We start from the raw sequence: 14030 nt of genomic DNA, 5'->3' as shown, positions 1-14030 counted from the left end.
AGACTTATATTCTAGTTTGTTGCTTCATTTCCTTTTTCATCTTGTTTTTGGCATTAGGATGCCATTTCCTTTATGAAGATATTCCCTTACTTGCTATATTAGGACAATTAAGTTTAGAGTAACTGTTAAAAGGAATCAGAGTGTAGGACGAAAAGGCTTTGAGAAAACTGTGAAGGAAGGTCTAGAAAAGTAGGAGGAAAACCAAGAAAGTCTAGTATCAGAAACCAGGAGAAGGTTCTTTGAAGAAGCATCTAATCCATGTATGTTGGTAATGAGACATCTCTGCCGGATCAGCGAAGTAGATCTCATTTCTGCTTGGCTCTTAGCCTGGTGTACACTTGCCTTTCTTTTTTGTCAGTCATTTTCTTCACTTTACAGATCACTTCTCAGGAAGATCCTCCCCAGTTAGCAAATTTCTTGCTTCACATTCTACCACAGTTCATGTGTTTTTTAGTGACTGCCTCTCTTGTGGTTGCTCAGGTCCTATCCGTCTTCTCCCCTAGCCCGTGAACTTCTCCGGGAGTTTGTGCTGTTCTCAGTCTTCAAGCCAGGATTTTGCCAATCAAATAGTGGACTTCTCTGGGATGCCCTAATGACGAGCCATCCTTTCTTGTCATAGGGTTCTGTGATCGTACATTAAAACTGGGATGGAGGGAATCCCTGGGTGGCTCAGCGGTTTAGCACCTGCCTTCACCCCGGGGCGTGATCCTGGGGTCCAGGGATTGAGTCCCACGTCGAGCTCCCTGCATGGAGCCTGCTTCTCCCTCTGCCTGTGTCTCTGCCTCTCTCTCTCTCTGTGTGTCTCTCATGAATGAATAAATAAAATCTTAAAAAAAAAAATCAAAACAAAACTGGGATGGAGGGAAGCCTGAGTGGCTCAGTGGTTGAGTGTCTGCCTTCAGCTCATGGCATGATCCTAGTCTCGGGATCGAGTCCCACATCAGGCTCCCTGCAGGGAACCTGCTTCTCCCTCTGATTGTGTCTCTATCTCTCTCTGTGTGTCTCTCATGAATAAATAAATTAAAAAAAAAAACTGGGGTGGAATTCCAGTTTTGTTCCTTCCCCTTGTCCTCTTGCGTCTGATATTATCATGTTACAAACGCTATGAGAGAGCTTATCCTTACATGGATGACAAAAACTTAAAAAATCAAAACGTGGAGTCACGTGGCACCTGGGTGGCTCAGTGCTTGAGTGTCTGCCTTCAGCTCAAGGTGTGATCCTGAGATCCCAGGATCAAGTCCCACATTGGGCTCCCCTCAGGGAGCCTGCTTCTCCCTCTGCCCATGTCTCTGCCTCTCTCTCTGTGCCTCTCATAAATAAATAAAATCTTTAAAAACAAAAAAAAAAACGTAGAGTCGTAGAGTTTGGTTGGTTCCTGTGGTGGTTTTCCTCCCACTTGAGAATTTGTTTATAACTTCTCTCACGTGGCCTTTTAGTCTGTGCCTGGGCAACCTCCAGAGTTGGGGGCTCATCAGTTCTGAAGGCAGCTTGTCTCTATCTTCAGTATCCCCTCAACTAACATTTTCCTTACTGAATCTAAGTGTACCTGATCTATTCCTGTTTGCCCTTTGTTGCTAGATAATGTATTTTACTTCTGAGTGTGCATAGTAAAAGATGTTCCTTTTCCTAATTTTTTTCTCTGTTGTGCCAAACATACCAAGTTTCTGCAGTTCTCAAAATGCGGTGCTTCCCAGATGTTTCACTACCGAAGCCACTCTCCTGGATTCTGGCATTTATTTTTTTTATTAAAAAATATATTTTAAAAAAATATATTTTTAGGTAGGCTTCACGCTCAGCATGGAACCCAATGTGAGGCTTGAACTCACAAGCCTGAGATTAAGACCTGAGCTGAGATCAAGAGCTGTTCACCTAACCGACTGAGACATCCAGGTGCACCTGGCCTTTATTTTCTTATTTTGTAAGAAGTCCCATTACAATTTCTTTTTTTCTTTTTTTAAGATTTTATTTATTTATTCATAAGAGACAGAGAGAGAGAGAGAGAGAGAGAGAGGCAGAGACACAGGCAGAGGGAGAAGCAGGCTCCATGCAGGGAGCCCGATGTGGGACTCGATCCCGGGTCTCCAGGATCATGCCCTGGGCTGAAGGCAGGTGCTAAACCGCTGAGCCACCCGGGCTTCCCCCATTACAATTTCTTATGAAACCTCTAAAATACATAGAAAAGTTGAAAAAATTGTACATTGAACACCCATATATCTACCACCTAGTTTCTGTAATTGACTTTTAATGTATTTGCTTTATTCTGCAGCTGTGAATCTCTGTCCATCTGTGTCCCATCTGTGAATCCACGTGGGTTTTCCTCATGCATTTCAGAGTGGGTTGTAGATAACCAGCATACTTCACTCCTAAACATTTCAGCATGCATATCATTCATTTGGGCTCAGTATTTATCTAGTTTCTTTTTTAGGTAAATGTGTTCACAGTGTATTACACAAGTCTTCAGTGTACCATTCAGTGACTTTTGACTTCCTGACACCTGTGTGACCAAACCCCTATGGGAAAAGGGAACTGTCACCCAACAAAGCTCTCTTAGGTTTCTTCCAGATCGTTTTCCCCACCATCCTCCCTGAGGCAACCATTGTTTTGTTTTTTTCTTTCTTTTTTTCTTTTTTTGTTTTAAAGATTTTTATTTATTTATTCATGAGACACACACACACACACACACACACACACACACACACACAGAGAGAGAGAGAGGCAGGCAGAGACAGGCAGAGGGAGAAGAAGCAGGCTCCATGCAGGGTGCCCGACGTGGGATCCGATCCTGGGTCTCCAGGATCAGGCCCCGGACTGAAGGCGGCGCTAAACCACTGAGCCACTGGGGCTGCCCCGTTTTTTTTCTATAACATTAGATTTGCCTGTTTTAGCATTTCATGTAAAAGAAATTATATAAGGTGTGCTCTCTTGTGTAAAGCTTCTTTCAGCATCAAGTTTTTGAGATGCATCTGTATTGCATGTGTCACTACTTTTTCCCCTTTCATTGCTGAATAGGATTCCATTGTATGACTTTACCAGTTTTTTCATCTTTTTAAAATATATTCCCAGATAATGATGGACACCTGAGTTTGTCTAAAATTTTGGCTATCTTAAATGAAGCTGCTCTCAACTTGTGCAAACCTCTCCCAGACAAATGTTTCATTTTTCTTGGGTCAGCTATCCAGACTGGGACGCCTGCGTAGCTCAGTGGTTGAGCATCTGCCTTCGGCTCAGGTAGTGATCCTGGGTCTGAGGATCGAGTCCCACATTGGGCTCCCTGCATGGAGTCTGCTTCTCTGCCTGTGTCTCTGCCTCTCCCTCTGTGTGTCTCATGAATAAAAAAATCTTAAAAAAAAAAAAAAATTGCCAACCCTTTTTCCTAAGTGGATTTCCATTTTACCTTCTTGTTATGCTTTCATTTGCTCCACATATTGACCAGCATTTTGATTTTAGCTTTTTTTCCCATAGATTTTATTTATTCATGAGAGACAGAGAGAGAGAGGCAGAGACATAGGCAGATGGAGAAGTAGGCTCCCCATAGGAGCCCGATGTGGGACTCGATCCCTAGACCCGGAATCATACCCTGAACCAAAGGCAGATGCTCAACCACTGAGCCACCCAGGCATCCCTTGATTTTAGCTTTATAATGCCCTCATAAGGGATCCCTGGGTGGCGCAGCGGTTTGGCGCCTGCCTTTGGCCCAGGGCGCGATCCTGGAAACCCCGGATCGAATCCCACGTCAGGCTCCCGGTGCATGGAGCCTGCTTCTCCCTCTGCCTATGTCTCTGCCTCTCTCTCTCTCTCTCTCTATGTGACTATCATAAATAAATAAAATTAAAAAAAAATAATGCCCTCATAAGAAGGGTTTTGGCAGGAAAGATCACAGATACGTCTAGGTCCTCTAGATGTGGTCTGTAACTGCACTAATTCCATGAGAGGCTAGCTTTCCTGGATACCTGGCTGTTTTGGAGTAGCTGTGTCATACTGAACTTGAGGTCAGCTGGAATATTCAGATCTTTTTTCTTTTTCTTTTTCTTTTTTTTTTTAAGATTTTATTTATTCATGAGAGACACACAGAGAAGCAGCGACAGTGGCAGAGGGAGAAGTAGGCTCCATGCAGAGAGTCTGATGTGAGACTCGATCCTGGTTCTCCAGGATCACGCCCTGGGCTGAAGGCAGTGCTAAACTGCTGAGCCACGTGGGCTGCCCGGAATATTCAGATCTTGTTCAGATTTTTTGGAGCCATTTTACATTTTTGTGCACTTAAGAAACTGATTTTTAAGAATCCTAAGGGTAAGACTTTAAATTTGTCCCATTAAGTTTCATCCAATTAATTTTAAGAAAACATGGAATTTTGAATGTCATCAGTTGGTCTAGCAATCCCTTTCAACTTTATATGATTTACAGACTTGGTAAGTGTGTCTTTTTAGTCTTCTGGGTCATTGATGGAATTGCTTTACGGTTCAAGTCCAAAGACAGGGTCCTGGAGACTTTTCTCGTGGTTCCGTTCAGTAGACTAGGTCAGCAAACTGTGAATTTCCCTTATTGTGAAATTGCTCACATTTCCACATGTCTTCCCATTGGAACTTTAGCTTCTTGAGAGTGAGACTGTTCTTTTTTTTTTTTTTTCCCCGTAGAGATGGGGATGGTGGGGATTCTGCTGAAGGGAAGAAGGCAGAGGACCAAAGGGAGAGGGAAAGAGAGAATCTCAAGTAGATTCCATGCCATTGTGGAGTACAATGCAGGGCTCGGTCTCACAACCCTGAGATCATGACCTGAGCTGAAATTAAGAGTCTGATGCTTGACTGAGCCACCCATGGGCTCTGTGAGACTTATTTCTGTCATGTGCCCCCTAGCATCTAGAACAGGGCTTGAAGCACAGCTGGGAGTCAGTAAATGTGTTTGAACAAACAAATGACAGATATGGGAGTTTTGTCAAATGTCTTGCTGAAAGCAAGACACAGTGTCTCTTTGGAATTCCCTCCTATTGGAACATGAGACTAACCTGTGCCAACAACACTGTTTCACTTCTTTTCAGAGAAGGAGGTGAATGAACTGATGGAAGAGCTGTTTGAAACTGTGAGTAAGGTTGCTGGAGTGGGAGCTCGGGATGGTGGTGGTGGATTCTCCAGCATGCTCTGTCCTTGGGTCCTAAGCCCTTCCCTCCACAAGGCTGGTTTGGCCATGCCACTTTACCTTTCAGTCCCCTCGGGAGTGAATGTGGTGGGAGGAGAATTTTGCTCACTAATATACTTTGATTGTCCATTTGTAGGTTATTCTTAGTAAAATTTCCTTTCAAACTTTGGATGGCCTCCCCAACCATCATTCCATGCATCCGTAAAGATTGCAAATTAGTTTTTGGATTATTCTGGGCACATATAGTTATCTTTCTCATAAACTTGTCTCTTGAAAAATATTTCTGATCCTTATCTGTGCTCTGTCTTTACCATTGCAAGTGGCTGATTGAGAGACTTTGTTCCTGGGATAATCGTCAGCCATATGCAGGACTGCAGGCACCCCGAAGTGAGAAAGGTCGTCAGGGAGCTCTTTCTGTGCGCCAGCAGTACTAGCGGCCTGTAGACTGAAGTCTTTGCTTTCCCTTCTCCCTGCGGGGTCACTTCCACACGCTCCTTCCCCAGGAACACCTTCCTTCCCTTGTGCCCTCAGTTCCAAGATGAGATGGGACTCTCCAACGTGGAAGATGATGGCCCAGAGGAGGAGGAGCGTGTGGCTGAGCCCCGGCCTAGCTTCAACACCCCTCAAGCCCTACGGTAGGCTAGACAAAGACGTTGAGATGCAGAATGGGATAAAAGTGTGTGTCCAGACACTTCTGTTCACAGTGGCCCATCACTGACTACTTGCTGTTACTGATGGAGGGATACGTAGCCCTGTGGGGCTGATAGGTCTCCTGTGAATAAGTCTCCTCGTTGTGGGGCAGTGCAGCGACAGACCAGGCTGCGTCTGTTTGGGAAGGGAGAGAAAACAGTAGCTGGCATCCATAGCAGCTTCTCCAGGTGAGTGGTGCTGGAGAGGCATGAGGACTCTGTGACCAGCCACAGAAACAGCCCCTATCATAATAACCTGTATGTCCCTTTTGTTTTCTTTGTTGGCCATTAACCATCTAGTCAATGTTAACAAAAGTTTATTAGTCCCCTTAGCAGTAATTGAGCAGACCATGAAACATCTGCAGTAATGCCCTGTAGTCTGAAATAGAAATACCGCCCTCTTCTCACAAAGTTGGCACTTGTTGCTCCACCCAGAAAGAGGGGTCTTTAATTCTTTCCTTATTTGTGTGGTAAGTGTGTATAATTTAATGAACTGTTATCTATTCTGCATAGCAGCATACATGGTCAGGTGATGGGCTAGCTAGTAGTCAGGGTGTGCTTGGTGCTGTGGGTGGAGCAGAGCAAAGCTGAGAGACCCACAGCCTCCATTAGTCCTGTATTTTCATAGCCTGACTGAACTGGAGAGCTTGGGAGCCACCTGAAAGTCTGGCCTTCCAGGAACATGCAATTAAGTAGAAAAGATGAGGTATTCCAAACATTGCGTAAAAGCTGGGAATATCGTTCATATTCCATTATAATAAATACCATAATGTAACAACGATAGAATTTCAGGATTCAACCTCACCTTTTTTCTATTTTGTTTAAGCTTTTTTGAGATATAATTGACAAAGTTGTGAGATATCAAAAGTGTGTTATATGGTGACTTGATGCAAGTATACATCGTGAAAGGGTCCCGCCATTGAGTTAGTTAATACTCTGTCACCTCATGTATTTACTTTTTTTGGGGGAAACACTTTCAAGATTTCTGAATCTTTATTTGACCCACTTACTTTGATCTATAAACATACTTTGGTTCCACTAATCAACTCTGTCAATGAAGTCTGAAGTCTTTGAATTTGGGATTTATAGTACTACTTTAAAGTCCTGGTTTAGCATCAGCTGCCTCTGGCGCTTGCCCACTTGATCTGCTTGGGCTGCTGCTGCTTCCCATGCAGCTGGAAATGCAAACTTGGTTTAGTTTCTTACTAAATAAGATATCATGGGGGAAAGTGAGCCATCTGTGTCCCTCTTATCAACCAAGTAAATAAAACTTCATAAAACCAGGGGCAAGCTACTTCTGCTTTGTCTGTTTTTCTGTTCCTGTGTTGCTCTGCTAGGAACACAGATAATGAAGAGTTTTCCGTTCTCAGTAAATCTTATACAGAGGACTGTCCGTGTCTTTAGGTTTTTACCATGTGGTTGCCCACACTCGCAGTAAATACTGTTAAAAGGACATAGAATCTTTATCTCTGGAGGCTGTAGAAAGGTTATCATTTAACTATTGTTACAGTATAGAGGATTTCATGAAATAGGTTATCCTGCTGGTTGTACCTACTTGAGGTGGCCCCATCCTGATTGCATAAGCCATCAGCTCATGCTGAGCTCCTTGAGTGTCCCACTCTATCCCAGAACTAGCCTGCGAGCTGGGTATGTAGATGCTTACTTCAGCCCTGGCTGGGCTCTCTCTGGACACAAGGGTGGGCAGGTGGGTTAGAGAAGTGAGAGGAGGCATGCGAGGGTTACAAGATTATGTATTCATAGTGGGAATGGGGTAACACTTGAAACAGTTTCTCACTGCCCTTCCCAGCTATCCTGTGGTCTAGTGTATCCTATTCCTGCTTCACACCAAGTCTTTGAGTTTTTAGGACAGGAAGGCAGGGCAGCCTAAGTGGATTGGAGTGGCAGGAGGGCAGAAGCTGGACCTGAGGCTGGGGTCATGGGTCCATTAGGGGACAAATGCTGGACATAGAGAAGATTCTGTGTGACTGTTGGGAACATGTTCCAGGTTAATGTGGGGGTCAGTAGGACTCCAGGATGGTGAGTTCTTCTTGTTGGCTCTTTGCTTTGTTGTTATCCAGACATTTCTCTGCCCCTAGAGTTTTGTTTAATTTGACAAAAATGGGGTGTGGGGGGTTCATAGAAGGTGGAAATATTCAGACTCTCAGCCCACTGTTAGGAGGAGCTGAGTGTGTTGTAAGCCTAGGGAAATGCTCACATACACTCCTTTCCCTCCTGGGATAGGTTTGAGGAACCACTGGCCAACTTGCTGAATGAGCAACACCGCACAGTGAAGGAACAGCTCGAGCAACTGAAGATGAAGAAGTCTTCGGGCAGACAACAGCAGGAGGTCGAGAAGGTGAAGCCCCAGAGTGAGAAAGTCCATCAGACGCTGACTCTAGACCCAGCACAGAGGGGACGCCTCCAGCAGCAGATGCAGCAGGTGAGTCTCCTCCTGGCAACATCGGTGCTGGTTGGGCCTGAGCCTGACACGGACACCAGAAGCTAGCAGTTCTCTAAACATCAGAAACAGGCATCTTGATGCCCACTGAAGTCATAGGACCATGAGATCTTCACATCACTTAGGACCTTGAAAGGGCATCACGTTGGTATCCTTATGGTTCAGGCAGGAATGCAAATGCATGTATGACCCTCATATTCCAAAGTTACAGATTGCAGAGTCCTCTGTGATGTGTTCTGAATGTAACGGCCTCACTTGCTGGAGTTCTAAATTCAGTCCCTCTGGTTTGATGTTGAACTTCCTCTAATTCTGTCTTTTTGCTTAAGGGGAACAGATCTGAGAAATTCACACCAAGATATAGTGCCAATCTCATAGTCTCTCTGGAAAGCAAAATGTGTGGTAACGTTGCAGACATCTTGGTAAGGTCTTCTGGGAAATGACAACGTCGTAACCTGTCACCGTGTTATTTTCTTTCCCTCCCCAGCACGTTCAGCTCTTGACGCAAATTCACCTTCTTGCCTCCTCCAACCCTAACCTCAGTTCAGAGGCCAGTACCACCAGGATATTTCTTGTAAGCTTCCAAGTATCATTCACTCTATAAACTTTGGTATCTATTAGCTTGGGGGGGGGGGTCACTTTACCTAGATGGTCACCCAGCACCATCCACATTTCTCTACTGTGTGTTCTGGCAGCTATTCCTATGGCTTCCTACATTTGCTGAGAGAACAGCCTCTGACCCTGTACAAGACCAAAAAGTGTATCCAGTTTCCTTAAGTCTATTCCTCTGACTTTTTTATTGGTCCTCTTCCTCATCCTTTTTTTTTTTTTTTTTTTTTAAAGATTTTATTTATTAGAGCACACAAGCAGGGAGGAGAGGCAGAGCAAGAGAGAGAGAAGCAGACTCCCCACTGAGCAGGGAGCCGATACAGGGCTCCATCCTAGGACCCTGAGTTTATGACGTGAGCCAAAGGCAGATGCTTCACCAACTGATCCCCCTAGGCACCCCTCCTCTTCCTCCTCTACGTCTACCCTGATTTCTTAGGTTTTTGATACTTCTATTCTTTTTATTGAATTCATTATCCATTCAGTAGGCTGTTAGTATTTTACGTATAAAATTAATTTTGGTTATGAAGTTTTTAAGTATTTTGGAGGAAGGGCTTTCAATTTTGAAATTTTCTAGTGTTATTCAAAGAAACCAAAAGACAAGAAATTTTAATTCTCACTTTCCAAAACCTTAATTCTAGCTGGGGAGCTAGACCATCCATCTGAAAAGCTGAAGAATAAAGCAAGAGCAGATGAGTGTTTCATAAACACAATCCTTGAATATCTGAGGAGTTAACAAGACAGTAGTCTTAATGGAATAATGTTAATTACGAGGGACTTTTTTTTTTTCCTCAAAGACCTTTCATTTGTTTATTCATGAGAGACACAGAGAGAGAGGCAGAGACACAGGCAGAGGGAGAAGCAGGCTCCATGCAGGGAGCCTGACATGGGACTTGATCCCGGGTCTCCAGGACCATACCCTGGACCGAAGGCAGGCGCTAAACCGCTAAGCCACCCGGGCTGCCCATGAAGGACTTTCTGATGATTGTTACCTGTTTCTGTCCTCTAGCAGGAAGGACAGATTCTCCCTCAGAGGCAAGTGGGGGCTGCTGGTATTTAGTGTCTGGGGCTGAGGTCCCCTTTGTGCTCTGTCTCCCCAGAAGGAGCTGGGCACCTTCGCTCAGAGCTCTGTGGCGCTCCATCATCAGTCCAGCCCCGGCTTTCAGACCTTGTTCCAGCCTTGCAACCTACTGGGGGCGATGCAGCTCGTCGAAGACTTCAACACGCACATCAGCGTCATTGACTGGAGTCCTCGTAAAACCGTCAAGAAGACAGGTAGGGGACACACGCCTGCTTCTGCTTTTTCCTTGCATGGAGAGGTGGGGGTCTTACCCCATGCCTTCCTTCTGAGGACGTGGTAGTGTTTCGGCGTCCATGAGGGCTTGGCCGCCAGACAGGGCGCTGCGGGGGCAGAGAGCTAGATGTGAGGGTGGGAAGTGCCAGGAGAGAGGTCCAAGGGATCTGCTGAAGGTAAAAGTCAAGTGGTTTTAAGTTGGCCCGTGCTTAGGGTTTTACTCTGCCTCATTAAGATACTTTTATTTCCCTTAATGGTTGCAGTTGGGTCTCCACTTTGAATGAAATGTTGATTTGGGAACTAGGCACAAATTAGAGATGTTGTACATTTGCCATGTTCAGTGTTTTAAAGACTTGTGCAGGTTTGGTGCAGGTTTGGTTTCTACCTTACATTTTTTTAGTACTTTTTGAGAAAACATTTGCTGTTCCCTTAAACTGAATAATTGCTTCTGATTAGTTTCCTGGTTTAGCAGAGGAGTTGTGGTTTGCACTGGATGTGCGTTTGTCTTTGGATTTCTTTTTTAAATCCCTGATTCTAACCATTAAATTGAATATAGTTGAGTTTAAGTGCCTTATGTCTTAGACACTGATCTCAAACAACTTTCTTAGCTTGTGATGGTAATGAAAACTTAACATCTTGCCATGGTAATAAATGACACAGTGTCCTGTGTTTTTCTTCGGGAGATATAAAAATACCATTTATGGAAGAACTATGGATATAGTCGAGCTTTCCATGTCTAGAAAGGCAGACGTGCCTGGAATTGAGAGGCGTAGGCAGCAAGGCAGAAATGAGTGAGACTGAGTTGTCTTGTTCCTTTTACGGTTTTTGTTCCCAACTCCAGGAGGAATCTGGGGAGGACTTAATGAAAGTTAAGTTAGAATCAAATAAATAAAATAAGGGATCCCAGATTTGTGAGGGAGATGAAGGAAGTTGGCATCTTATCCTAGAAGAAAACAAGCATTGTTGAAGGTTCCCTTTGAAGGACTGAAGGGGGGTGGGAGTTAACAGTCTGAGGGACAGAATTGCTGGCAGGAGGCAGGAGTGTGCACCGCTGAGGTGCTGGGCACTCCACCGAGGCCAGAGGGAGTGCCAGGGCCGGTGTGTTCAGTGGCGCCGAATGGACCTCCTTGTACATACCCATGTGCTGGCCTGAGGAAGATGCTAGGATCTTCTCGGGGAAGGGGCTGGGGGACACCTCCAGGTAGGGGCAGCTCTACCTAAATGCAGATGTGCATTCAGAAGCTCTCTTTTGTTCTAGAATTTCATTTACCACAGAAAGTTTTCCTCACAGCAGATGAATTTCCCTGTTTGCCAAAGCAAGTGGCTTGGATCCTGGCCACCAGCAAGGTTTTCATGTATCCAGAGCTACTTCCAGTGTGTTCTCTGAAGGCGAAGAACCCCCAGGATAAGATTTTCTTCACCAAGGCTGAGGACAAGTAAGGGTTTACTGTGGGGGAGCAAAGGCACCAAGTGCCCTGAGGAAAAGACTTAGTTCTTTTTCTTGAGGCACTTAGGGGAAACAAGGCACCTGTCACCGGACATGGACACATGATCAGAAGCAAAGCCATATTGCTGGGCACAGCTCTGTGGTGTGTGTCTGCTCCAGTAGTGCCAGATGGTGCTGTTTTGGCAGAACAATGTTTTTTTTTTTTTTTTTAAACAATTTAACTTGTTTTTTTGTTTTTATTTGTTGTAGAAACCAATCTCATGGTACTGTTAGACAAAATTTTTGAAAGGAAAATAATTAAAAAAAATTTTTTTTTTAGATTTTATTTATTTATTCATGAGAGACACAGACAGAGAGGCAGAGACACAGGCAGAGGGAGAAGCAGGCTCCATGCAGGGAGCCCAATGTGGGACTCGACCCAGGGACTCCAGGATCAGGACCTGAGCCAATGGCAGGCGCTAAATCGCTGAGCCACCCAGGGATCCCCAGGAAAATAATTTTTATCCATAATCTTAACTACCCATGATAATGACTTCTTTCCTTTTATTTTAAAAAGATTTTATTTGTTCATGAGAGACAGAGAGAGAGAGAGGCAGAGACACAGGCAGAGGGAGAGAGAGATAGAGAGAGAGAGGCAGAGACAGAGACACAGGCAGAGGGAGAAGCAGGCTCCACGAAGGGAGCCTGATGTAGGACTTAATCCCAGGACTCCAGGACCATGCCCTGGGTCAAAGGCAGGTGCTAAACAGCTGAGCCACCCAGGGATCCCCTTTCCCTTCCTTTTCTTTCTTTCTTTCTTTCTTTCTTTCTTTCTTTCTTTCTTTCTTTCTTTCTTTCTTTCTTTCTTTCTTTCTTTCTTTTTTTTTTGGGGGGGGTAAGCTCTGTGTCCAACATGTGGCTCGAACTCATGACCCTGCGATCAAGAGTCATACACTCTACCCACTGAGCCAGTCCAGTGCCTCCAATGATTATTCATATAAATATATATTTTTTATTTTTTTGACTTAACACCTTGAAATTGTTTTTCTGTGCTTCTGCTGGAACTTGATCCTTCCCGTTGTTTCTGTTTTGTCTTCTCAGGTGATGTTCCGCAGCCATAGGGCAGCCCTTTTATCTGCCTTTTATCTGCCTTTCATTTTTTCTCCTCTCTTTTTTTGCTGCTGTTAGTAGGGCTTCAACAAGCATCTTTGTGCATAGAGCAGGAAAGTCTTTTGAGTTTATCCCTTTGGGTAAATTCCCAAGCGTGAGATTATTTGGTAAAGGTCGTGAACATTTTCATGGTTCTTGATGTGTGTTGGCCCCCAGCCATCAGCAGTTGTGTAGGTAACCACACTTGCACGGTTATGTTGGGAGGTGGTGTTGGTTCTGATTTAATACGTCTCACACAGTGCACATTACTCATTCCATATTTGAATTTTGTTTGTATCGTTAGTGTGAAGCACATCATGATCTGACATTTATTAGTGATTCAAACCCAGTTTTCCTCTTCCCACTTGAGTGGGAACTCCTGGTGGTGTCTTTGTTGTTGTGCTTTCTAGCTCTCAATTCACACCTGCAGTTCTCTGCTGGGCAGCCATTGGCTTGCACAGGAATGAGGTGTGCAAGAGTGGGTCGGTCGTACACAGTGTGCTCCTCTGGAGAGAGAATGTTCTGTAGAACAGAATGAGGTGAGATTTAGGTCATGACCCCTTTCTCAGTTTGTTGGCTTTAGGGCTAAAGCACTTTGAAGGGACCAAGTTTCCTAAGCTGCTGATCAGCAAGTATCTCCTAACCTGCAAGACTGCCCACCAACTGACAGTGAGGATCAAGAACCTCAACATGAACAGAGCACCTGACAACATCATCAAAGTAAGTGCTTCCTGCATGCTTGGCCTCATTGGTCTCAACCTCAGCAGAGGGGCCGCAGCTCCTCCCACCCTAGTTAGATTGGGCCCTCTATGGCCTTTCCAGGGACATTGACCCTTATTTTCTTCTATAGTATCATCTTCTTGGTTTGCTACAGGTATTTCTCCTAAAAATAAAATTATTCCAACTGTTTTTTAAAAATTATTTATTTATGTATTTGAGAGAGAGCTAGAGAACATGTATGGGGGGCAGGGGCAGGGAGAAGCAGACTCCCCAACATGGGGCTCAGGACCTGAGCTGAAGGCAGACACTTAGCCCACCAAGCCTCTGAGGTGCCCCAGAATTATCCCAGCTCTGAAAGTGGGATTTTCTCTCGAGCCACCCATTCTCTTTTCTGCTGGCCTTCTGGAAGAGTAGACAATAATCCGCTGTGTCCTCTTTTTTTTTTTTTTTTTTTTTTTTTTTAAGAGTTTATTCATGAGAGACACAGAGAGAGAGGCAGAGACATGGGGAGAGGGAGGAGAAGCAGGTTCCATGCAGGGAGCCTGATGTGGGACTTGATCT

General features: G+C 44.7%; 1 protein-coding gene across 8 annotated transcripts in view; it reads left to right on the top strand.

Annotated features, from left to right (window-relative positions):
* Positions 1–14030, top strand: part of GON4L (gon-4 like) — a 75309-nt gene that overhangs the window by 45119 nt on the left and 16160 nt on the right. For 7 of the 8 annotated variants that reach the window (XM_072829877.1, XM_072829882.1, XM_072829881.1 and 4 more), the window contains 7 exons: positions 5033–5073; positions 5662–5765; positions 8061–8259; positions 8762–8848; positions 9981–10155; positions 11466–11610; positions 13319–13469. In XM_072829877.1, the coding sequence (XP_072685978.1) occupies positions 5033–5073; positions 5662–5765; positions 8061–8259; positions 8762–8848; positions 9981–10155; positions 11466–11610; positions 13319–13469 (902 nt within the window). The remainder of the gene's footprint in view (positions 1–5032; positions 5074–5661; positions 5766–8060; positions 8260–8761; positions 8849–9980; positions 10156–11465; positions 11611–13318; positions 13470–14030) is intronic. The other variant, XM_072829878.1, reaches the window with a different exon arrangement.

The sequence above is a fragment of the Canis lupus genome, chromosome 6, assembly GCF_048164855.1.
Source record: "Canis lupus baileyi chromosome 6, mCanLup2.hap1, whole genome shotgun sequence".
Lineage (NCBI taxonomy): Eukaryota > Metazoa > Chordata > Mammalia > Carnivora > Canidae > Canis > Canis lupus.
This window is presented reverse-complemented; position numbering and strand designations above follow the sequence as displayed.